We start from the raw sequence: 24,978 nt of genomic DNA on the forward strand, positions 1-24,978 counted from the left end.
ATCTTTCTTAACTGCTTCTTAGAAGCCACTTAGAAAACTGTCTTTTGAGAATGATCTAGGCTTACTATATCTTGCAGAGTGGCAAAGCTCAGACTCAATGGTTACACTGCCTCTTTCACTCTACACTTACAGGCCTCCAGATACTGTTACCTCCACATCTAGTGAGAGCTTTTCCTGTGCCTGTCATGCTGATCTGTGAAAAAACTGTACTACTGTGGACTTTTTTGGAAGGAAAAAGTTGGGGGTTCTTTGTGGCTTGAGTGTGTGGGTGGCCCTGCCTATGATTTGGGTCATGCTGCATGACAATCCACATACAAACAGGAAGACTGCTTTTTCTAACAGTTTAAATCTAAACAGGCAAAGGGTTGGACACACAGAGCTCTAGCAGACACAGCTACAGCTTACAAATTATGTTACTGCTTCCTTTCCTGCCTTGCCTCTTGATGTATATTCCTGTACCAGAGGGAGAGATGTCCAATCCACCTATGAAACGATACCTGAAACACCACTCTCCAGTCTAGTTGGGGGGGGAAGAAGACATTATACTATCTGTTAAATTGTCTTATAACTGAAAACAATTGCGTAGCATTTGGATAGCAGCAGTAGGAAAAATGGAGACTAAATCATTGGGCAACAGCTTCACTTGCCTTACTAAACAGAAAACACGCAAAAAAGCAATACAGCACATATCAGCATGCAGAATTTTCTCTGTCATTACACAATTTAGGAAAAGAACTGACTACTTCAAAACCCTTGGGACTGTGAATGTCTCTAATTTTCACTTCCCAGCCACAGAGGTGTGAATTTGGATTCAAATTCTAAACTAGAGCTGTGAATTCAAGGACCTTGGATCTCATCAGATATGAGTGAACTAATGTTCCCAGCATGACTTGCTCTCTTGCGAATCTTTCAGTGGAAGGAATTGCTCTTGCCAGTTGGGAATCCTTCCTACTGTTTGGGGAAGGCCAGCACAGGAAGCACAACTTATCATGTGTCAAGCCACTTTAGCTATAGCCAAGCTGGGCCCAAGGATCACAAACTCCCCACACTTAACCCTCTTCAGTTCTGCTTGATTCCTGGATCACCCCCTTCTATAAATAACCTGCAATAAAACCATACTACAGGACTAGAGAGCAGTTCAGTAAAGAGGCAGAATTTCCCCTCCATCACACAGAGGCTGCTGGCTCTACCAGAAGAGCCACAGGTGAGGCAGAAACCCTTCTTCAGAGCAGCCCATGCCCAGAGCCTCAGCTTCCGGGCCCATCAGCGGTGCAAGAGGACACTATTACACTCAAGCTCGAACCCTTAAGAGTCCGAAGCAGACCGGGCCTCGGGACATAGGCCGGGATCTGCCACCAAGCCGAAGGGGGAGGGAAGGCGACCGCATCTGTGCTGTCACGGCCGGAGGCGTACGAGCCTCAGCCCCGTCTCCCAGGGGCCGGCCCGGGAACACCCCCGATTGACTCGCGGGGCGGAGGGCGGCCGCCGCAGGCACAGGAAGCGGGGCATGACTCATGTTTTTTGTCCGCTCCCCGGCTGGCACCGGAGCGCTCGCCGCCGCCGACGCAGTGCGGGGCGGCCGCTGCCAGAGGGAGCGGCGGCGGGACGGCGGGCGGCGAAGCGCGCCCCTCCGCACAGCCCCCTCACCCCGTCTCGATGGGGCAGGAGGGGTGGGGAGGGAGGGAGCACCCCGGCGGCACGTGGCCCACCCCGCGCCAATCGGAAAGGCCGAGACCATAGAGCAGAGCCGGGCGCTCGCTAGACATTCCGCCTGCAGAGCCCGTCTCTCTGCTGCCGCCATCTTGTTGGAGGCAGCGGAAAGCGCCCAGCCGCAAAGCCGGGCCCGCGCCCTCGACTCGCTTACCTGAGGCGCTCCCCACCCCCCGCCGCCCTCCCGCGCAGCCAGCGCCACCGGGCGCGGAGCCGGCTTTACCTCTAGTAGGCCCGCAGCGAAGCCTATGCTGGGTACGAGACCGAGGGGCTGGCCGCCATCTTGGTAAAGAAGAGGAATGTGCGTGACCTACCAACATACGGGTGATCCCTCCCCCACGTACCCTTGGCCGGCGGGTTGCTATGGGAATGGGGCGGGCGCATGCGCGCCGGCCCCTGCGCGGCACCTCCCGGCACTGCCCCGGGGGCGGGGCCTGATGGGCGGAGCGCCTTGGCTCCTCCCCTTTCCCCCTCACGGTGCGCGCGCGCGGGAGCGGCGGTTGGGGTCGTTGGCTGCGTGCGGCGCGGTCCGGCAGGTGAGGTGAGGGGCGCTGCCCTCCCTCGGTGAGGTTTGGGGGTCTGTCTGCGCGGCCCCTCTCTGAAGGGGTGGTGAAGGATAGCCCCTTCCCCAGCTCTCCGGGAAGCCCCTCTGGGCAGCCTCTCTGGGCGCTCCCGCGGGACGCGCTCAGCAGGCTGGGGCTGAGGGAGGAAAGGGCTGAGGGAAGGCGACGGGGCGGCCGGGAGGGGTGCTTGGGCAGATGCTGGTGAGGAGGAAGCGGGCCGATGGCAACTCCGGGGCGGGGCGACGCTCGGCGGCGCCGGCTGAGGAGCCGCCAGCAGCTTGGGGGTGCCGGAGAGGTTAGGTAGCGGCCCGCCTGCCCCCGCCGAGCGCTGGGCCTTATGGTCGCTTGGTCCGCCTGAACGCTTCTGAAGTACCCGCCGACGGGAGGGCCTCGAGATGCGGTTCCCTCTTTCCAGAGAGTGTGAGGTTTGCTCTAGTGCCGTTTGCACGCCACACTTTAGAAGACGCTCTCGTAGAAAACTCCAGCCGGGTTGTTGAAACCGGAGAGAAAGGAACATGATCGACCAGCTCCAGAGGAAAATCTGGACTGCGCCAAGACTGCGTGCCCCTGCCTGCGTGGGAGCTCTCAGTTGCTGCCCTGAAGGGAATGCTATGGGAAAGATCTTTCGTGAAAGATTTCTGTGCTTCGTCCATATATTAAAATGTAATGTAACTGCAGCCATCTGCATAAATAGCTCTCCTTCGTTTCCTGGTAGCTGTGAGAAACTGTCCTCTGCTCTTAGGCCTCTGAGAAAAAGTTGGGTGACAGACAAGCCTCATGAATTAGAATAATGTTCTTCTGTGTTCTAGCAGGATCTAGTTTTGTTTGGCATTGAAAATCTTTCATGGAGAATGGTTAAGCAGGGATCAATGACATCACTCGGCAGGAAACCCTCTTGGAAGAGTTGCTATCGGAGCAAGCTTCCAGGATGATAAAAGTCTCATGGATAACCTCTTCAGTAGTTGAATACTTCATAGATCATAGACCAGCTGAAATACAGACATTGCAGAGACTGGATTTTACTTTTATCATGAAACTTCACTTGAGATGCGTGTTACCCAGTTTTTATTCTGTGTGTGTAATCAGCATGCCAGATTTTTGTCAGCAGGTTCAGCTTCATGTGAAATGACACCAAATTGCTTCAATGTTTAGCACTTTTAGCCTGTCCCTCCCATCAAAAAGCATTCCTCAAAACTGACCTCTTCCTTATTGTGTGTGTAGGGGGGGAAAAAGAAAAAAAGCAGCTTGGTAACGTTAACAGTGTAGTAATCATGGTGAACTAAAAAGTTGCATCTTAATAAACCTAAAGGAGGTTGCACTTGTATATGTATACATATACAGTAGCTTTGAGAAGCAAATGCTGTAGCTGCCAGAAATCACCACCAGTTTGAAAACAATTTTGCCTTCTGCCTAGCACTGAAAAGATTGGGCTCCTGTCTGTCTGACACTTGGTAGTTTGCTTTGACTTGAAGATGGCTTTTTGATGGGAAGGACAGGCTGAAGCATGCTGTACATCGAAGCAATTTGGTGTCATTTCACATGAAGCTGAACTCACTGACAAAAATCTGCTTGGAAGATGGAAAGAATCAGACAGTGATCATTTCAAATCCGTAGAATGAAAGTGGGAGTGAGTTAGGTAGATAAGAGGTGGCTATGGTATGTGGGCTTTGTAAGTGGGAACAGATTTTTGGTTAGAGGGCAAGCCAGGAGAGGGAGTAGAAAGGGGACTTGGAGCACTCATCACTTGAAGATACAGCATATGCTAACATTTTTATATTGCCATAGTAAATTATATGATCTCTTGAATTAATGCCAAGTTAGTGTGATAGAAGTTCTCTTCTGTTGACAAGTCTTTGTTTGTCAAGAGACTTTTTTGCATGGAGGTGTTAGAGGAGAGATTTTTTTTTCCTGTCTGCTTTGTATCTCAAAGTGATGCAGCTGCATGTGAAAATCTTATCTTGGCAACAGAAGTTAAATTGTCTGAGTTTGCAAGCATCCAGACAAAAGAGGAGGAGAAAATGTTTCATTCTGAAGCTGTCAACTCTACAGAGCACTCGAGCATGAAAGGAAATGTTGAGGGGAAGGAGGCTTAAAAAGAAAAAATAATACACAAATTGTTTTTTTGAGCTTTGAAAAAACTGTTTCCTGTAAAAAGTAAGATGTCTCTAAGCAGTGTGTTTGGTTTGGTTAGTTTCCGGAAAGGATGTGAACTTTTCTTTCTCAGGCTTCAAAACGGTTTGTCATACATGTAGCGCCTTTAGCACCCCACATTCATGTTGCTGGAATTTATTGTCCAGTGATGTTAATAGGAACAAGGGTTGCTGAAAATTCTGCCCCTCATTAATACTAAAGAGTCAAATACTTTGTGAAGCAGTTGACACTGTTTCAAAATCTGGACATCCAATCAAGAATGGTCCTTTTTTAATTTAGTGTGCAACAGTGGATATTATATTAGTTTGTGTTTTGTTGGGTTTTTTTCCTCGTGCAATTTTTAATAAGCTGAAAAACATTATTATTTTTCCAGATTTGTTCCTGACCTTTCATAAAAATGTCCAAGGTAAGAATAGCATTTCTGGCTTCCAATGTAACAATGTGAAACAGATATTTTGTTTTTAAATATTAATCTGCAAGGGCGGAATGTGTAACTTGCATCGTGTTTGATGGTGATGTGTATGCTAAATTTATGGGTCATAAATAAGAGAGAATTCACATTTAGAAGACATAATATTGAAAGATTGAGTGATGTAAAACATACATTAAAGTAGTTTCCTACAAGTAGAAACCTCTGCAGTTAACTGATACTCTTGGAGGTATTTAATTTTGGTTGTGGAGTTGCATACAAGCTCCCTGGTGCATTTTCATTGAAACTTCCATTCTGCTATTGTGTTTTGAGCAGTAATTGTTTAAGAAAAAGATGTTCTTAGATTTAATTTCTTCATTTTCTAATGGAGTCAACTCATCTTCTGGAAAAATCCTTCATAAACAATGTGGTAACTTAAAATATTATTGACATGCTGGGGTTCATCTAATTCTTGGTCCCCTGCATTTGGTATAATGGGTAGAGCATCCATGTTAGCTTATTGGAGTGAAATGAATGATAAAGGGTACTTCAGTAATGTGTTTGAAGAGGGAAACTAATAGATCTAACGATTTCTGTGCACTATTTGTAGCAGTGGGTATTTGAAACACTATTGTGTAAATTGTCGTCCCTGCCCCCCACCTGCCCTTTAAAAGAGATCTCTAAAGAGGGCTTCCAGCAGATGGCTGTCACTTCACTAGTCGTTCAGTGTTTTCATCTGGATGTGCTAAAAACAGATTAGAAACTGTTACCTTTTTATTTAAGTCCATAAGCATTGGACATAAGCTTTTTTATTTTAAATATGTGTGAAGACACTGTTTAAAAAGTGTGTGATTAGTGAATGCACTTCACACTTCAAGAAATAAATGTTTGGGGTTTTGTTTCTTTTTTACATAAGGTGATCTTGGCTAGATAGCTGAATAAATGAAACTTTTTTTTTTTTAAACTCTAAGTGAATGCTGCTGTTCTGTACTTCATTGTGAAACTGTTGAGTAGCAGGAACACCTGTGTAGTTTTCTCTCTGTCATGTAGCTTCAAACCATTTGAAATAACTGAGAAAAGCAGTTATACAAACAAGTATGTTTTGAGTGGTTGCTTGTTATTGTCTTATTTTTTTTTTAGCAACAGCCTGCTCAGTTTACCAATCCAGAAACCCCTGGCTATGTTGGATTTGCAAACCTTCCCAATCAGGTTCACCGGAAGTCTGTGAAAAAGGGATTTGAATTTACTCTTATGGTGGTTGGTAAGGAAACATTTTATAGTCTTTCTCAAAATTAGTATTTGCTCACAGGGAATTTGGAATGAAAATGAATGTTACTTCCACTAATGTAAGTCTTCAGCTTGCATCAGAAAGCTCTTCCGTACTGTAGCATTTAACTTTTTGTTATAGTTTATTAATTCATGCAGCAGTTCTTTTCCACACTACAAACCATGTTTGAATAAGTTTGTGGGTGAAGTGAAGAAATTTTGTTATGCAATCCAGTGATCGTTACTTCCCTCCTTCTCTTACAGGATTCAAGCATTCCATTTAAAATGGAATGCATGTTTTGATTAAGAGAATAGTATTTTGATTAAGAGAATAGTATTTTGATTAAGAGAATAGTATTTTGATTAAGAGAATAGTATTCTGATTAAGAGAATAGTATTAAGGAGACAATTCTATTTAAAATGATCTTTATGCTTCTGTAGCTCAAAAGAATCTGAAGTCTGGTCTTTCCACCCCTTCTAAGTACTCTTGTAAGAGAATAATAATTGGATTAGTTGGTTTTGATGTGAGTTGTTAATTTAAAAATTGATCTTGATTTTGTGTTAGCAGTTATAATTTAAAGTTCAATTCTATTCAATGTTTTGTTAAGAAGCTATGTTGATATCTGGAATGGAAAGAGAAGTCTAATGTGTCTGCAGAAATACCTTCATCCTCTCAGAAGTCGGTGTTAATTTTTGCAGATTAAGTAGGCTCCCAAATCAGGCTTGGGCGTCTTCTATATCTTTCCTGGTCACACTGCTTGGGAGCTGTAACTTCTGAGTTTTGTTTTTTGAACTCTGTAATTCTCACTTTTAAAATAGGCTTTTGCAAGAAGTAGCCCTAATACAATTAGGTTCTTCATTACCTGGTGTCACAAGAAGAAAATCCCATTTGTGTGTTAGATTTGTCCAAGAGAGATCACGGTGGAAATGAGCAGGAGAGATGAGACGGTACATGATAGGAGGTGTTTAAGTTCTTAATTGTTTTGGATTCCAGTAGTTACAGAAAGAGTCTATGCTCAATCCTTTCATTAGTTTTGCCAAATGACAGCCCTAGCATTGCTTTTATCCTGTTTCTGTCTCTTGTAGTTTAGTGTTGGACAGAGTTGGCCCTTATTTTTGTCTTCCTAGAATTTTATCATAGTTGTTTACTGTATCTTTCATTGGATTTACTTAGGCTAATATCATAATGGATATCTTATAAAATCTAAGGGTAAAGCCAAACTATAAGCAGATGGTTCAAATTATGGTATCTACTGTAACTCTTCAGAATTTACTGTTCAATGATCCTAAAAATCTGAACAGTTCTGAGAAACAAAAGATGTGCTTTCTCTGCTGCGGCTAAACTTAATTTCCAGATGTCTTTGGGATTAATTGCAAATAGTGCTATGTGAAACAGTTCTGGCAGAAAGCTCTGTAAAATTATATAGACCAAACAGTCGTTTCTAGCCTCTTGTAAAATAGAAAATAGGGGGGAAATGACATGGTGTCAGAGTAACAGAAAGGCAATTAAGCCCACCCACGTCTCAGAGTAAAATTTAACTTTACAGTCATTGCCTGCCAGTATTCTAAGGGGTAAATGAAAACTACAGGAAGAGAACTTGGAGAGAAGTAATTTCATTGAAAATTTGGAGTGACATTTTAAGACACACTAGCAGAGGGAGGCAGTTGATGTAAGATAAAATAAACTGTGCTTTGAATTGTTGATTATTTCAACAGTTCGGAATGTGAATTCTTTCTCTTGAAATATGCATGGGGCTTAAGTATGTTCTCTTGTGGGCTATATCGCAATGCCTGTATTGAACTATTATTCTTCGTTAAGTTGCCATACTTCTTAATTTCTGAGCAGGAGAATGTTTCTTTAAAAGCTATCTGCACTGACAGAGTCCTAATCAATTATTTTTCTTCTTCACATTGTTTTTTCTGCTATTGTTTATTGTAACATGAGAAAATGTGAGCTAGGGTTTATAACAATTTGGCTGCTTGGCTGTGTTGCTTCCAAAGAAATCTTAACCACTTGTATTTATTAACAATTTCATGTTCATTCTCATTATTAAGCTATGACTTCATCTAGTTATTCTAATTATTTCACTTGAGAGTCACTAAACTCTAACTACTGTGGCCAGTAGTTAGAATAACTACTCTTTTCATTAATCCTTGACAGCGACTATGAAAACCGATTTGTTTTACATGTAATATTTACCCAGACTGAATGTGTGGAATGTGCCACTGGTTAAAATAATACTTTTTTTTGTTTTGTTGAAATGATGTCATGTGACTGTTGAGTTACTCTGGCTGCATGTCTGTTTCACTGGTGAAGGCTGCACTGGTAAAATCCAATCTTGAGATGCATTCTTTAAGGCATTAAAAACTGGCAGCTCCTAGTCCAATCTTTCTTTAAAAAATAATTCCATCTCTTTTTTTCTTTTGTTCAGATATTTTTGTCAGACTCCTGTTGCAGAATAGTCTGTGTTACTCAAGAGGGATCATGCGGCCCATTTTTAATATCTAATTTTTAAATTAATTCTATCAACACCTGAAATAAAACCCAAATTCTAGAAAAGGATTTGTTCACTGAATTTGAGTACTGAGCACTTCAAGTTGCTGCTCTTTTTTTATGCCATGAAGATTTGTTCTGGTTAAGATCTTGAACTTTAGCTAATTAGTTGGCTTTTGAACTTTCCTCATGGGTCAGTCAGTAGCCCTAGAACAAAAAAATATTTATGGTACACTGGTAATCCCCAATTTCATAAGTGAAAAAATTGCTCTGTGTGTATGCTCAGTAGCCATGTCATATTCCTCTTCCCTTGGGTTATTGTTTGCCATATTAGCATAAAAAGCAGAAATAAATCGTATTTTATGATGGCTGTCTGTGCAGAAGTTCAGCAATGCCTTTTTTGTTGTTTAAATTGATGATACAGACTAGGCAGCATCTAGCTTCTCACTGTGTATGATCTTTCACATTCTGGACTGATAGCAGAAAAGCATGCCTTAAAAAATCAGGAGACATGAAATGGGAAATTTTAAGTCTAAATTGATCAGAACTCCACTTGACTGGCAGATTTAATAACCAATCATCAGTGAAAGCTCTGGGAAAGTGTATTATAAAGCTGAGATGTAAAAATTGTTATTCAACCTTCTTGTGCAAACTTTTCTAATACAAAATTATAAGCTGTAAATTTTTAAATTAAAATGTTTACATTTAACATGAAAAAATGTATACATTATACTGTCTGGATACTGTTGAAATTAATTATGTAAATATGTTGAATTTATCTTTATATTGAATCACAGGTGAATCTGGATTAGGAAAATCTACATTAATAAACAGCCTCTTCTTGACAGATCTCTACCCAGAAAGGATAATCCCAGGAGCTGCTGGTAAACACATCTTTGTTCTAGTTTCTCTGTTCTCGACGATTTTTGGAGTTGAATCCTTTTATCTCTCAATTTTAGTAACAGCCAGTAGTGATTTCTAGCTGTAGTAATTTCTAATGTACTTCCTTATAGTTGAACTGTTTGATAGAATTGGTTCCCTCTGTACCCAGGATGTATATGGGGTCTTTCTTGTTTAGTCCTTGGATGTATTGATATTGACACCTGGAAAGTTGATCCCTTCTTTTGCTTAAAGAAATGTCGCCGTGTCACAGTAAGATAAACAATCAGAAACTTTCTTTAATTTTTAATCTATTGCAGTTCTAAACATATGCATTGTTTATGCCTACTTGGACTTACAACTTGATTCCTTTGCTTTGGGTTGATATTTAGTGAATGTGAACTTCACCTCCTTTTCTTCTTCGGTCCCTTGTCCCTTTTTCATTCTGTTAACCAAGGCATGCAATAATACAACGAAAGAGAATATTGTAAGAAAATAGAGGAAGATGCTGGTTTTTTTCCCTCTTTGCTACTTGTTGAATGACTCGCTTTAATAATTTATCATGTTAGCTGACAATTACTTACCCCTTCCAACCTTAGGAAAAAAATCCATTACATATAATTTAGTATTGTTCTCCAAATTGCTGATTACCTACACTTTTTTCTCAATTTCTTTTGCCTTTCTATGTTATGTTTAAGAACAGTATGAAATCTCAAATAATCTTCTAACAAAATCTGAAGAACTTAAGTACTGAGTCTTGCTGTTAAGTTATCAGGCCTTAGAAGGTAATCCATGGAATAACATTTATACAGTTGCATCTGCCATTTAATCTTTTGACCTTATCTCAAAATTACATAGTCTTATAAATTCTGTTCTGAAAGATTAAGTTTATTGCCTTTTAGAGAAGATTGAACGCACTGTGCAGATTGAAGCATCAACAGTTGAAATTGAAGAAAGGGGTGTGAAACTACGTCTGACAGTTGTAGATACTCCAGGATATGGGGATGCTATCAATTGTCGAGACTGGTATGTACACAGAGTATATATTGATCTATGTATGAAGACTGACATCCATTTCATATTTGTCATGGGGGGGGCAGGAATAAGTAACTGAAATGGGGCTATATTAATAATGATATGCAGTTCAAAGTAGGATTGCCCAAGTGGCAACCCTAGTTCTTTTAAACACTTCCATTCCAAAGGTGGTTCAAAGTCATTATACTGTTAAGTCATTATCTTACCTTTTTTTGGTGTGTTATGTGAAGTGCTGAATTTGAGGTGTGATTTTTTGAGAGATGGGCATGTTTTCTAATTCTGAGGAAGCTTAATTTAAGTGTTATGAGTTCATTCAGATACATGTAAAGAGTCATCAATAATTTCCACACAACTTGAAATAAATTTTGTGACACAGATATTTTGATTTTTTAATTCTTAGTTAACTGTCTTAAGTTTGGAATAGTTTTAAGTGAACAGTGACCTTGATTTTTGTGTAGTCAGAAGGCAATGTAACCACTGGGACACAACAAATTCAACAATATGCTGAGGAAAGTAATTAATCTAGTCTTTAGTGCAAGTAAAAATCCACCGTTAGATCTTGTCCACGTTCATTTGAGCATTCTCAGATTCTGTGCTTCATTTTTAAGTGCATTTTCATCATCAATGGGTTTGATTGTTTGGATTTTTTTTGAGAAATTTACATTATCATAAGTACTGAGAAATCTTGATCAATGGCAATCAGTTTTCAATGGTAATCCCTCTTCCCACATCTCTTAAGCAGCTGAACCTCAAAGCAGGGACTGGGGAAATGAAGTCCCTCCCATCATAAGTGAAGGTCAGGTTCAAGACCACCTGAGGAACTTGAACTTGATAAGGGACTTGATAAGTCCATGGGACCCAACAAGATGCATCCCGTCTCATCGGGTTATCTATGGCAAATGTAGTTGCCAAGCCACTCTCCATCATATTTCAAAAGTCATGGCAGTCAGGCAAAGTCCCCAGTGACTGGAAAAAGGGAAACATCACACCCATTTTTAAAAAGGAGGACCCTGGGAACTACTGACCAGTCAGCCTCACCTCCATGTCTGGTAAGATCATGGAACAGATCTTCCTGGAAGATACGTTGAAACATATGGAAGATAGGGAGGTGATTAGACACCGCCGATATAGCTTCACCAAAGGCAAATCACACCTGATTAATCTGGTGGCATTCTGTGATGGAGTGGATAAAGGAAGAGCTACTGATGTCATCTACCTGGAATTCTGTAAGACCTTTCATATGGTCCCCCATAACATTCTTGCCTCTAAATTGGAGAGAGATGGGTTTGATGGATGGACTGTTAGATGGATAAGGAATTGCCTGGATGGCCATGTCCAAAGAGTTACAGTCCATGGCTCAAAGTCTAAGTGGAAACTAGTAACGAGTGGTGTCCCTCAAGGGTCCATAGTGGGACCAATACTATTTAGTATCTTCATCAATGACATAGTGGAATTGAGTCCACCCTCAGTAAGTTTGCAGATGACACCAAGCTGAGTGGTGCAGTTGATTCACTAGAGGGAAGGGATGCCATCCAGAGGGACGTTGACAGGCTGAAGGAGTGGGCCCATGCAAACCTCATGAAGTTCAACAAGTCCAAGTGCAAGGTCCTGCACATGGGTTGGGGAAATCCTCAATATCAGTACAGACTGGGAAATGAATGGGTTGAGAGCAGCCCTGCAGAGAATAATTTGGGGATACTGGTGGATGAAAAATTGATCATGAGCCAGCAATGTGCACTTGCATCCCTGAAAGCCATTTGTATCCTGGGCTGCATCAAAAGAAGCAGGTCGAGGGAGGCGATTCTTCCCCTCTGCGCTGCTCTTGAGACATGTATCCAGCTCCAGGGCCCCCAGTGCAAGACAGACATGGACCTGTTAGAGTGGGTCCAGAGGAGGGCCACGAAAATGATCCAAGGGCTGGAACAGCGGTGCAGAAAGGCTAAGAGAGTTGGAGTTGTTCAACGTGGAGAAGAGAAGGCTCCGGGGAGACCTTTCAGTACCTTACTGCAGCCTTTCAGTACTTAAAGGAGGCTTATAGGAAAGGTGGAGAGAGACTTACTACCAGGGCCTGTAGTAACAGGGCAAGGAGCAACGATTTTAAACTGAAAGAGGGTAGATACAGGTTGAACGTAAGGAAGACGTTTTTTACAATGATGGTGGTGAGACACTGGAACAGGTTGCCCAGAGAAGTTGTAGATGCCCCATCACTGGAAGTGCTCATGGTCAGGTTGGATGGGGGTTTGAGCAACCTGATCTAGGGAAAGATGTCCCTGCCCATGGCGGGGTGCGTTGGACTAGATGGTCTTTAAAAGTCCCTTCTGACCCAAACCCTTCTGTGATTTTAAATCAGTTTGGAACACGAAGCTTAGATTATCCTGAGCATGTGTAATTAATACTAGTCAAAAGATAAATACTAACCCAAGATAAATTTGCTGTAGAAGTTGTGTGTTACACGTATGTATATTTTTATCTTACTATTAAAAAAAAATATGCATAGTAGTTTGTTATTCTGGAATTCAAGTAAAATTTTAAGATATGCACTCTTATACTTTTACAGTCTTACAGCACCAGTAAATTAATTTTTGTCCATCAGCAGGTTGGTTCATCAGCAGAATGTCTTGGTGTTTTAATATTACCTTTGAAACATCACTAAAATTATTGACCATTTGGGAACAAGCATGATTTCTTGAATCAATATTTGTTTTACAGTTTTAAGACCATAATCTCTTACATTGATGAGCAGTTTGAGCGATATCTGCATGATGAGAGTGGTTTGAACAGAAGACATATCATAGATAACCGAGTTCATTGCTGCTTCTATTTCATTTCACCGTTTGGTCATGGGTAGGTGTTTCTCTGTCATTTTATTTTTAAAATTATTTTACTTTGGGGAGTTGGTTTGTGCCTGTTGACTTAAATTTTCAGAATCAGATTGCCATTGCTTAAGGAAGTACTAGAACAGCTGGAATTAATCGGGTGTGTTCTTTCTCTCTAAGGATAGAGATCTCTATTGGTGTGAAAATAAAATGGTAATTTAGATTTTTAAAAAATAAACTTTTTCTGTATTTTAATCTTAGCCTTAAGCCTTTGGGTAATTTAGATTAAAAATTTTCCATATTTTAATTTTAGCCTTAAGCCTCTGGATGTTGAGTTTATGAAGGCCATACATAACAAAGTAAATATTGTACCAGTGATTGCAAAAGCTGATACACTTTCTCTGAAAGAGCGAGAAAGACTAAAGAAAAGGGTAAGTATTTTTCTAGCTTGCCAAAAAATGTTGTACTTTATAGCGGCATGGTTGCTGAAGAGAGGGGCATTGTCGTTCAACCTTAGTCTGTCCTAGCCAAGAAAAATAGAATCTCATGCACAGCGTAACATTATTTAATATGTAGTTTGATATCTTGTAATTTCTTTTATTATGTATTTAACTGAGAAATTGTCCTTAAAATGTTGCCTGTGAAATGGCAGATTGGCTAGATTTACAATTACATTATGAGTGAACTTTGAAACTTTGGAAAAATATTTAAATGCATTTGCTAATGGTAATTGCTTCCTTACCTGTTTAATCAGTCCCAAAGCAGAGAGAGTATCTGCATCTATAATGTGCATATATTTTTTTTCCCCAGTCAGAATTCTGATGATTGAAAAATAGGATTTTCAGAGATTTTTCTGATTTTAGGGTTGTTTTTCTTCCCCTATGTCACCCTCTTCTAATACATTCCAGTTCTTTCTTCCATAGGCAAGACCCCCTAACACGTTCAGTTTTGCAGGACTTGATGCTGTATTTGCTGAGGGGGGGGGGAAATGCAACAAACCATCATGAGTCAGTAACAACTACGAAATTTAGAAAGAAGTGTTAGAATTAACTTGCCAGAAGGCACACTTGATCCAGTCTTAGCTGTTATATTTAAAACGTTATGTATGACTTTTTTCAGTTATTGTGAAAATCCTTATAGTTATCTTACCCAACTTGTAATAAAAATAGAGAAGTATACTTTACTTTGATATGCATATTGTGCTAGAATTCTGCAGAAATAAAGATATTTTTTTTTTAAGAGCAAAATTTGAGTTTATGGCAAATGGATTCCAGCTGCGGATGCCATTCTTAGTCATGAAGTCTGCAGTCATGAAGACAGAAAAAAGTATTTGTTGTGTCTGTAGCTCAGTTAGGTTTTTAAACACTCCCACCTCTATCCCCCAAATAGTAATTCAGAGGCAAGAGCAAGGAGTTTTAGGCTGTTCAAGCAATTTTGACTTCTGAGTCAATGCTTTATAATTAAAAAAAAGATTGCAAAGGTTTAAAAAAAGCTCAATTTCTTATTTGTAATCCACAAAGGACAGTGTTTATTTGAACACTATTGTTTGTCTGAAAGTCTGTGGCAAGTGGTTGTTGAATATCATGAAGAGATATGGTGTTTAAAAACAAATACTTGCCGAGTAATTTGGATCAGTAAGAGCCCCAAATTTCTCAAGAGATTGTGTATAACTGCTTAAGTAATTTTACCATAAGATTTAAAAGTACTGACTTTACATGTATATTATCTCAATTTCTTACATTATAAATCTCAGATTTTGGGTGAAATAGAAGAGCATGGCATCAAGATTTATCACCTGCCTGATGCTGAATCAGATGAGGATGAAGATTTTAAAGAGCAGACCAGACTCCTGAAGGTATGACTGTCTCCATAGGTTACATACGTGGATAATATACTGTATCTTTTTGGACTGCTCAGATGGCTTTAGAACAAGATACATGCTGTGACCTACAATGAGACCTTGAGTGAATCGCCATGTCTCTGTGCCCAGGCTTCTCTGTCTGGAAGATGGTTGTAACAGTGACTTTTTTTTTTTTTTTTTTGTTTTTTACAGTCTCAAATTAAAAGCGTTACAAACTTCTTACCATAATATACCGTGCTGAGCAGAACAAGAGTTGTTCTTGGAGTTGTTTGTTCTGGTTCATTATTAGTAATTTTTGCATTTTTGGCTTTCAGGCCAGCATTCCATTTTGTGTAGTGGGATCCAATCAACTCATTGAAGCCAAAGGTAAAAAAGTTAGAGGTCGACTCTACCCATGGGGTGTAGTTGAAGTGGAGAATCCGGAACATAATGACTTCCTGAAGCTGAGGACCATGTTAATGTAAGTTAGAAAATTCCAATTAAATGGTAGTTTAAAAAACAATCACCAAGAAGATACTCAAAGACTGTAATGGGGGTTTGGAGCAGTTGTGGAATCCTTGTAGACAGAGTTTATCTGGAGAAGGCCATGAGCAACCTTGACCTAGCTGGCCTAGGCCTCGGCAGGGATTGGACCACATAGGCTCCATAGGTTCTTTCCAATCTGAATTACTCAGTGATTCTGTGAAAATAATCTTTTGTCTAATTCTTTTGTTGAACACAGTGTTGTATTGCTATTCAGATCCCCAAGAACACAGAACAGGTTGCTTCATACCTTGTGCTTATTTAAATGTAGATATATATCTGCAAAGGAGTAGACTTCAAAAGTCCACTGGTTGATTTTTTTCAGGCTTTGCTACTCTGCTTCCCCTGCCCAGCACTGCTTCATCAAATGCCTCACCCAGGAGGACAGCTTATGTCAGGGCTGCCTCAGGGTCTGAGGTGGTCTCTCTCTGTGTTGTTTATTGCACTGATTTAACTTAAATTAGCTTTTAAATTAGCATGGTGCATGGGTGTACATGCTGAACACATTGACCCAATACAGTGCTGAATATGAGAGTTGGTTAAGCAAGTTGATGTGACACAGGAATGTTTTAATTATTTTTCTTCCTCCAGCACCCATATGCAAGATCTTCAGGAGGTGACCCAGGATCTTCACTATGAGAACTTCCGCTCTGAGAGGCTCAAACGAGGTGGCAGGTTGTCATCTTATGCTTACATGCTCTTTCTTCCTCTTCTGAATTTTATTTTTTGGCCTCTCTGTCTCTCCTACCATTTCATTGCTAGGATTTGGTAGATCATGGACAGCTCTGTAGCTCCAGTCAATGCCAAGTTCAGTCAACCAGCTTACACTGAGTGTAAGAAAAAGTAGTACGTAAATCTGAAGAGACGGTTGTGACATTAAAAGGGTATAGTTAGATCTCTGCTTTGTTTTAAGGCTTGAACACAGTTGGATTGGAATGTTTGAGGTAAATAAGTAGGGCAGATGTCTATGATAAATGTTGTCTTCAAAAATCTGCAAGTTAGGTCAGTGCTGATATGTTAAAGGTTGTTGTTTTTTTTCAGAATTAACTACCGGAATATTTAACTGTGTCTTTAGAAAGAAACTCAAGTCCTTCCACAGTGCTTTATTAAACATGGTATAAATAAATAATTATCTTTGCATAGCAGTCACAGGATAATGTCTTTCAACCCTATTTTGAGCTGTGGTGGGTAGGGCACAGCTTTCCTGGTAAGAGAGATGGGCAGAACACCCCATTTTTAACTAAAATAGCAGGGTTTGTAAAGTTGAGTTTGTGAGTTCTTGTTGAAAACTGGGTGTTACCTGGTTTAGATTTTTCGGTTGCTTCTCTTATGTCAACCACTAGAGGGTTTCACAATTGCACATTTCAGTGGGTTTGATATATTTTGCAAACCTTTTTCCATCATGCTGTTGACATAGGTTTTGTCACATGCCTAGTCAGTTTTCAGGAAAAGGAGCTTATCTCTGCCTGTAGCATCGGCCTACAAGTCCAGTTTTCCCTTCAGGCAAGATGACATGCTCTTCTCCCCTGACTTTTAAATCCTGTCTTCTGAAGTTCAAGCTAAAAAAAAATATTTTTGCTAAGTTCTGGTGCCTGTTATCCAACAGGTATGTACAAAGGTCTTAGAAGTAATGTAACCTAAGGTCATCAGAGTTAAAATAATATTTACCAATTTTTAGAGTATTTAAAGTTGCCTCTGCCAAGGACCTGTGACAATAAGTTGCTGTTAAGTTGGGGTATCTTTCTTTGTGAAACTAAAACATGTTTTTGTATCTTGTCTAGTTAAGTGGTCTATATATCTTTGTTATCACATTTCTGAAGTGCTGCTAGAATGTAGTTAAGTTTACTGTAAGTGAGTGTGGTTTTTGTGTGAATTTATTTCAAACTTGTACCTACCCCACTGGCAGTGCTTGGCAATTAGTGCTTGTTGACTGTATTCGCTGATGTTCTTAGAGGCTTTTGGGCACAGAGGATTTTTTGACAATGTTTCTCTGTTAACCTTTTAACAGGCATCAGTTTGTTCGCTTTGCACTTTTGATGGCACTTGTGTGATTAGATCTGTTAGCAGATCTTCCCCATTGCAACATGAGACAGGAGAAATCTGTTAGCAAAGTAGTAGGTAATCTTGAAAATACAGTACATAAAAAATATTCTTATGTTTGGTTTCTCAATGTAAAACTGGAACATCCCAATTAAGCAAGAGTTTGCTGAGATACTGATTGAAAGCATTTGCTTAATTTTGACAGGAGTAATCAATGTTTGTACTATACTTTAACATGTTATACAAAATAAATCTTTTGGACTTGCAAAAAAAGAAAGGTGACTATACTAGAAAAATAATCAAACTTCAAAATATTCAATGGAGCAGAGGATAAAGGGTTCCTCCAATTAGAAGGATTCTGGATACATACAGTGGTTGTGCTACTTCTGTGGTTTTGGTTAGGAGCCTTTTAGATGCTTGGTAGCAAACATTGTTCATGAAGTTAGAGATGGGATAGAACTGCATCAAAGGAAGGTTCTGCCTGGAAGTAGCAGGTTTCCAGATACAGAATTTCTTAGAGCACTGGTTATTTTACATGTTGCTTCCATATTTTTGTTAGCATCTTGTCCGGCATTACCTTGAACTTATATTTTGATTTAGTTGTATTGATTTATTGCACCAATGAAAGAGAAGAGTTGAGTATGTGTTTGCAGTATTTCTGAATTTGCTCTATCTGTGTGGTACTCAAATTGCAATCAGTTAAGATAATGTTATGCTCGATTAAACTGCTATACTTGAATACTGTTCAGAAATAGTTTTTATTGATACCTACATGCGAATATCTGTCATGTTTTAAAGTCATAGCTAGAACTGTTTATACTTGTTCTGGGCATAACTTTATGAAGGAGTAAGGGATAAATTGATGTCTTAAAAATAATTTAAAAATAAAGACATGAATTGCAGCTACGTGCAGAACATGTTTCAATGAAACTTGTTTGTATTATGAAACTCCAACATATGTGTTCTAAGAGCCTTGATTTTTGTCAACAAACCATTCTCTGGAAGTTCAAAATCCGGAATGTATGCACTTTATTGAACAATATTAATCTTATTTTAGGAAAATAGAAGATGAAGAAGTAAATAAAGACCAGATTCTGCTTGAAAAAGAAGCTGAAGTAAGATGACAGAACTCTATACTCTTGTGATGGGGGAATTTTTATTCTTGTATCATTACTTTAGGTCAAGTGATTTATATGATCTTGGTAATTTGTAAAGGAAAAGACAGAATTTGCTAATATAAAGTTATTCAAGGTGCAGAATGTGAAGAGGGGTAGAGGAGTCCCAGGATACTGACTTACTGGAACAGGTGGAATCTGGTAAAATGCCTGATTCCATTGTACCAGTCAGCGATGGATATAATGCACGTTGTGTGGAGAGGGAGAGCCATCCTCACATGAGTAAAGGTTCTAAAGTTAGCAACCGCAGACTGGGAAAAAGTCAGTTCAGCTCTGCAGCAAAGGAGGGAACAATGGTAGGAATTGTCAGGAATAAAGAACGAAACAGAAATTCTCATTCTGCCACTATGATAAATCCATAATGCATAGCTCTAAAGCTGTTTTCATTGTCCCCCTAACCCAAAAAGGATATAGCCAAGACTAGAAAAAGTACAGCGAATAGCAAAAAGTGGACAGAAAGGCTGAAGTGGAGACCTGAGGCAGGTCCTGTACAAGGTTAATGTTCTCGTTGGGAAGTAGATGACACAGGGGAAGGATATAGTAAGGGGCTTACATAATCACAGATGGCAGGATGAATGGTAATCTACTAGACAAGAAACAGGTCACATTTAATGAGATTAATAGGTGGCTGATTTCAAGTAAGAAAGATACTTTTGAGATAGGAACTCCTTAGCATGGAATTCTGTGCATAGCAAGAATGCAGATAAGCTCAAAAATGCTGAGAGACTGGAGAGTTTTGCTTTCTCCAGAAATAAACATAAAGGTAGAATTTTTTCATTTAGCAAGTTCAGAATTGACAGATTTCTAGAGTTTGAGAGCATATGTCAGGAAATACTGGGTGAGTGCACCTGGCTGTTAGGCTCTTCCATGTATTTGCTAATAGCCAGTGTTGGAGAGAAGGCTGAGTTAGATGGACTTTTTGGTCTGCTCTAGCACAAGCAGACGCTCAGTCTTCTAGTGGTCTTAGTGGCTACCCAAGAACTAGAGTAAAAATGAAAAGGGTCATTGTTTCAAGGAATATGAAAAAATAATAGTGTAAACATTTCACAGGTTTAACTTTTCATTGTTACGCTTAACAGTTTAGTTTGAGTTTAAAATGTAAGTGAACAAAGGCAGATGCCCAAGTGTATTTCAGTAGTGAGGTTGACTTCCCACCTGTCAGATGAATACAATTAAAGAATTTAAGTATTGTACATGCAACATGGCTGAATTAATCTTAGTAGCTGAGTTACGTGATTACCCTGTGTTTAAATGTTGCAGTGCTCTAAAATTGAGCTTCAACCATTTTTAATAATGCTTATGTCTCCTTGGATGATTTACCTGTAATACTTGCTTCCACCTAGACATCACTAGCAAGGGAGTTGGGAAGTAATCCTGACAATTTTTTTTCGTGACAGATAGAGGTGTACTTTTGGAGGGACAGAAACAAGCTGCTTTCTACTGGTGATAAGCTTTAGTAACTGTGTTTGTTCAGCACTTCAGCACCATCATTTTTATGCATTTAACTTCAGAGGAAGCAAAGACTGCCATTTAGGGATGCCTAAAATCTCATTCCAAATTACAATAATAAAGCCGCCTTATTTCAGTCAGTGAATTTCCAGCCTCTTAATGGATGAAGAAGAGCAGTTAGAAGAAGGTGCCATAACCTGAGATTGTTACCTATCAGATAAAGATAATGCAGATATGCGTTCCCTCTTTCATATAAATAATTAATAGCGTGGTAGCAGCAGAGAGTCATATTCTGAGGTGAGATTAGGCTAAAGGATTCTTCTGTGCTGCTTTTCCAGCTTCGTCGCATGCAGGAGATGATTGCGAGAATGCAGGCACAGATGCAGATGCAGATGCAAAGTGGAGAAGGAGATAGCAGTGCGGTTCATGGACACCATGTATAAAGTCTTTGGTAAGATGTTCAAATAGCTATTTAAAGGGTTTTTCTTTTTACTACTCATTATTGTGGTTGGTATTAAGTTTTGGAAAAATGTTTACAACATGGGTTTGCATAGGTTTCAATCTTAGTTTTAATTTTTAAGGTTTAACTACTGTTTGTGAAGTGAAATGTCTTGGACCCAAACTAAACATTAGTGTGTTTGTCTGTGTGTGTAGATATATATGTATATATATTCAAATTTTCTAGAAAGTCAATACAACATATGCTGGCAAGAATCATGGAACGAGTCTTTGACATTGTGTAAACAGGTGATTCTCAAACTCACGATGAAGTCATTGTTTCATTGTGACTTTTAAAATGTTTGCAGTTTTTTTTTATTTCTGTGAGAAGATAGCTGATCTTAAATTGTATTTTTCTGTCTTGTTTTTAGATTACTTTCTATCCTGACTTAAAGGAGTCATTTTGGAGTTGAATTATGGTGGTGTTATACCAGAAAGGATGCCTTTTGCTCAACATGTGACTTGGAGTTTGCTTTAGAGTTTAACGTGGAAATGCATTGTGGCAACTCTTGTGATACGTATTTCATAGCATGTAGTCAGTTGGTATTTTATGTATTATACACATTTGACTTTGTTTAGTAATTCTTATATTGAGCTTATTTTCAATTTCCCATTGTATTAGGGATACAAAGTAGACATTGAAACTTTTCTAGCCTGATAGGGTGTTAGATAATAATTCTTTTTTTAGTATGGCTTATTAGCTCCCTGCTTTTAACTTTGTATTTAGAAATAAACAGCTGTCAGTGATACCTTGTTCGGTGGCATGTAACAGTCACCTCACTAGGGATCCCTGCAAGGTTAACTTTCTATTTTTTGCAGTGTTTACAGGTGTGTGTCTGTGAGACCATCAGCCTTTTTTCTGTCTCTCAGTGCAGATGATTTCCTTGGCCTCTGCAAGTATCAAATTAAAATTCAAGCATGCCTTGTGTCTTAAAGAGGCATTTCCTCTTATTTATTTTGTTAAGAGGCACACTGTATTTTATGACAGGCATTATTTCCTTCAGATTTAACCTTGAGGGACATATATTCTTTATTGTTTGCCTAAAATCTCTCACTCTATTGCAGGTAATTTTTAATAGTTTCTTGTAGGTTAGCACAAATGAGTCCTGCTATTTTCTGGCATTACTATAGCCAAATAAACTTGAATAATACTGATACTGTTAAATGAGGTAAACCCCAAAGAGTAGTTTTCTATGCCTGGGTGTTTCCTATATCAAAATGCATAAGAAATTCTATAATTCCTAAGGAGTATTTTCATACAATTTTTAGGGCATTGCAAACTGTTAATTGTAGTATAAAATATATACTAGCACACTTGTCTTTTTTTAAAGTGATCTGTGCCTGACAGGATCAATGCAAACTGTATTTTAAGGTCTTGCTCCAAGATGGAGGAGTTAGCAGTATTACTTTGAAGTTACTCTGATAAGTTACACTTTTTTTTTTTTTTTTTTTTTTTAGGCCAAGGTCACTTTCCTTAACACTGATAGTAAAGGATACTGGTTTTTAGCTTGGCTGGACTTCTGTATATCATGTTTGGTATTGTATTTGCAGTATGTAATAACAGCTATAATATACAGCTACATAGGTGGTAGCTGATAGGGTAAGCAGTAATACACCGTGGCTGGTTTTTCTACTACTTCTCATAAAGCCAGCAATCAGATTTCCTAATCTGATCTGTTACAACTCTGTTGTTATCTGAACAGCTAATAAATAGATAGAATTGCAACTTTATTCTCTTCTTTGAGCTCAGGTGCAGCTGTGACTTTTATAATTTTTTTAACGTCTCTTTGAAAAATCTTAATTGAATTGCTACAGCTAATGTATAATTCCAGTGGTACTTAAGTGGCTAGATTAAATATAAACCTGCTAAGCAACTGAAATTTTTACCTGCCGGAAACTACTGTTGATGAATTGTTTTATATTTAAATCTTTCTAAAAATGTGAAGTAAAATTCTGCACCATAGCCTTTCCTAGGGAGCTCCAGTTTTCTTCTCAAAAGCAATTACTGTCAAAGTTTTGCATAACTCATTTTACCTTCCCTAACCTTGACAAAAGTGAAAATGAGAACCTTTTTGTATGTTGAGATGCACAGAAGTGTTAAGTCCCATTGTGTCAAATATTTCCATATAAAACTTAGGTGGAATACCATGCACTTATAAGTTCTTGTCTTGCTTTTTTGAAAGAACGTGTAGAAACAAAGTAATGTGGCAGTATTGTCAGAAAACACTCCACAAAACCTTATTTATTTCAAAATCTTTTGATATATTTATGTGAATCAGTTGTCATAAATTTACCAAAAGAACTTACTGTAAACTTAAGTCATCAAATACTTTGTGAAGTCTCATGCTGTCACGCTGTTCTTCAGTTGCCACAAATCTGGTGTTTTGTTTTTGGTTTGGTTTTTTTTTTCTGATAATGCAGCATTTGTTGACTTTTAAGCTATTTGTCTGGTATCTCTCTGTCAAATGTTTTGAACACAGCATGCTTCAGACACTGTCTGCTTTGCCAAGGACAGCAACTCTGGGACATTCGTGTTTTCACCTGTAAGTTTGGTAGGGTATGGTAAACTGCAATAGTACTATGAACCCGTACTTGAAGAAAAACTGTGAAATCTAAATTGTATGCAAAGGGGGACTGGTTGTACATGTAACTCCCTCTGTGTATGTCGGTTTGATAGTTTTTTTCCTGTATTTCCTAAGATGGGAACAAAAGCAGATTGTCCATGCATTTAGTGCTGTTTGGTCACTACCTGTGGAATTATTTTAGGCAATGTCTTAGTCTTCGAAATATCATGTATCTATTAAAATATTTGATCAGGATAAAGTTTGATTCTTAGGCAAATAATTTTTGATCTACAAATTCTAGCAGGAGAAATATTTTCGTATGTCATTTGTTTTGGGTTTGTTTGTTTGTTTTTTTAATAGGAAAAAGCAAGTTTATGGCACTTGCCATTTTAACAGAAATACTTAAGACATCTAATTGCTTCTTCTTCCCAAGTCTTTTCCCCTTTTTCCCCTTCACTTTTCTTGTGATGGTCTTACAATTAGTGGTTTCATGGTAAGACGTGAAAAGTGAGACTACCTTTCTCAGATTCTGTTTCAGACAAACTCAACTACTGGTAGAAGAAAGACTTGGAGACAAGCGGTAGATGATGTTTGGTGGCTTGCTGAACTGGCCACAGTTCTTTTTCTGTTACAGCATTGTTATGGTTTTTATTTTAGGAGTCAAAATACTTTTGCATTTGCAGAGCTTTATAGTTGGTAGCAAAAATGACTTGCTCTTGGTACAAAAATCTGTTATATTCTGTTTTATGTACTGCCATTAGCCGAGACTATAATAAAAAATGCTAAAATACACTCTCTTTTTTTGTTATGATTGTTTATTATAGTCAACCCTGGCAATATTAATTTGTGATTATATGTTTTCAATATAAAGGAGAAATGCAGATGTGGTTGAAAGAGAACACATTGATGGATCCGCATAAAAATTGGTCATTAAGTATTGTATGCTCCAAGTGTATTGGTACAGTGCATTTCCCTCTGGGTGTTCCCAGAGCTGCCAAAGTCCTACCTATGGGATCTTGCTTTTTCAGCAGCTCTCAAAAAAACTTGCATGTCCCTTAATTATTATGTTAGTATAGAATTAAGCTACTTGTTAGGTGGTGCTTTAAGTGTTAAGGGTCATTGTTTTCTCCAGTAAATTGTGCTTCATTTCTGGAGAGAGTGATAGGATGTTTGATCTTTGTTCTAGATATTCAAAAATAATTTCGGGCTCATCTTCCTGTGAAACAACTTCAATGACCCCTATGGCTGTTACAGATTAAGAGCACCAGGCTATGTCTGTGTTTTTGGGTTCTTGAGCTGTTAATACCAGATGATTTTACAGCAGTACTTTAAATTTGGAATGTGCTGCTTTTGCATGTGCCCTGGTCTGGACAGCTCACTTTTGGTTGCTGTATTGGATTGCTTTGCATTGCTGGGAGGCACACGTTATGCCATCAGACCACTCCGCAGGGGTAAAACCTGTGCATGTTGTGACTCTTCATATATGGTTTTAAAGTATGTTTATGTTTCATTTATCTGAAGTGTGGAACTGGTACATTTAAAGGAG

The 24,978-nt window shown here is 39.0% G+C and overlaps 2 protein-coding genes across 5 annotated transcripts in view; one reads left to right on the forward strand and one right to left on the reverse strand.

The window, feature by feature from the left end:
- Positions 1–2,080, reverse strand: part of HDLBP (high density lipoprotein binding protein) — a 41,216-nt gene extending 39,136 nt beyond the window's left edge. The window contains exon 1 of the mRNA XM_072867495.1: positions 1,934–2,080. The gene's annotated coding sequence lies outside the window, so the exon portion shown is untranslated. The remainder of the gene's footprint in view (positions 1–1,933) is intronic.
- Positions 1,540–24,224, forward strand: SEPTIN2 (septin 2). Of its 4 annotated transcripts, none has more exons than XM_072867501.1 (13): positions 1,540–2,011; positions 4,798–4,830; positions 5,974–6,094; positions 9,391–9,477; positions 10,375–10,498; positions 13,217–13,351; positions 13,637–13,754; positions 15,077–15,178; positions 15,499–15,644; positions 16,298–16,381; positions 18,804–18,861; positions 20,709–20,821; positions 21,240–24,224. In XM_072867501.1, the coding sequence occupies exons 2-12, from the start codon at positions 4,822–4,824 to the stop codon at positions 20,811–20,813; spliced, it is 1,089 nt and encodes a 362-aa protein (XP_072723602.1). In that variant the 5' UTR covers positions 1,540–2,011; positions 4,798–4,821; the 3' UTR covers positions 20,814–20,821; positions 21,240–24,224. The 4 variants fall into 4 exon arrangements, with proteins under 4 accessions (XP_072723602.1, XP_072723601.1, XP_072723603.1 ...); XM_072867500.1 differs by lacking the exon at positions 1,540–2,011 and adding an exon at positions 2,140–2,246; XM_072867502.1 differs by lacking the exon at positions 1,540–2,011 and adding an exon at positions 2,156–2,251.
- Positions 24,225–24,978: the final 754 nt, after the last annotated feature.

Source organism: Ciconia boyciana, chromosome 7 (assembly GCF_034638445.1).
Source record: "Ciconia boyciana chromosome 7, ASM3463844v1, whole genome shotgun sequence".
Lineage (NCBI taxonomy): Eukaryota > Metazoa > Chordata > Aves > Ciconiiformes > Ciconiidae > Ciconia > Ciconia boyciana.

Coding starts and splice junctions, on each gene's coding strand:
- SEPTIN2 (XM_072867501.1), top strand. Junction 15,179..15,498: donor AGCAGACCAGACTCCTGAAG/GTATGACTGTCT, acceptor TTTGGCTTTCAG/GCCAGCATTCCATTTTGTGT. Junction 18,862..20,708: donor TGCTTGAAAAAGAAGCTGAA/GTAAGATGACAG, acceptor CTGCTTTTCCAG/CTTCGTCGCATGCAGGAGAT.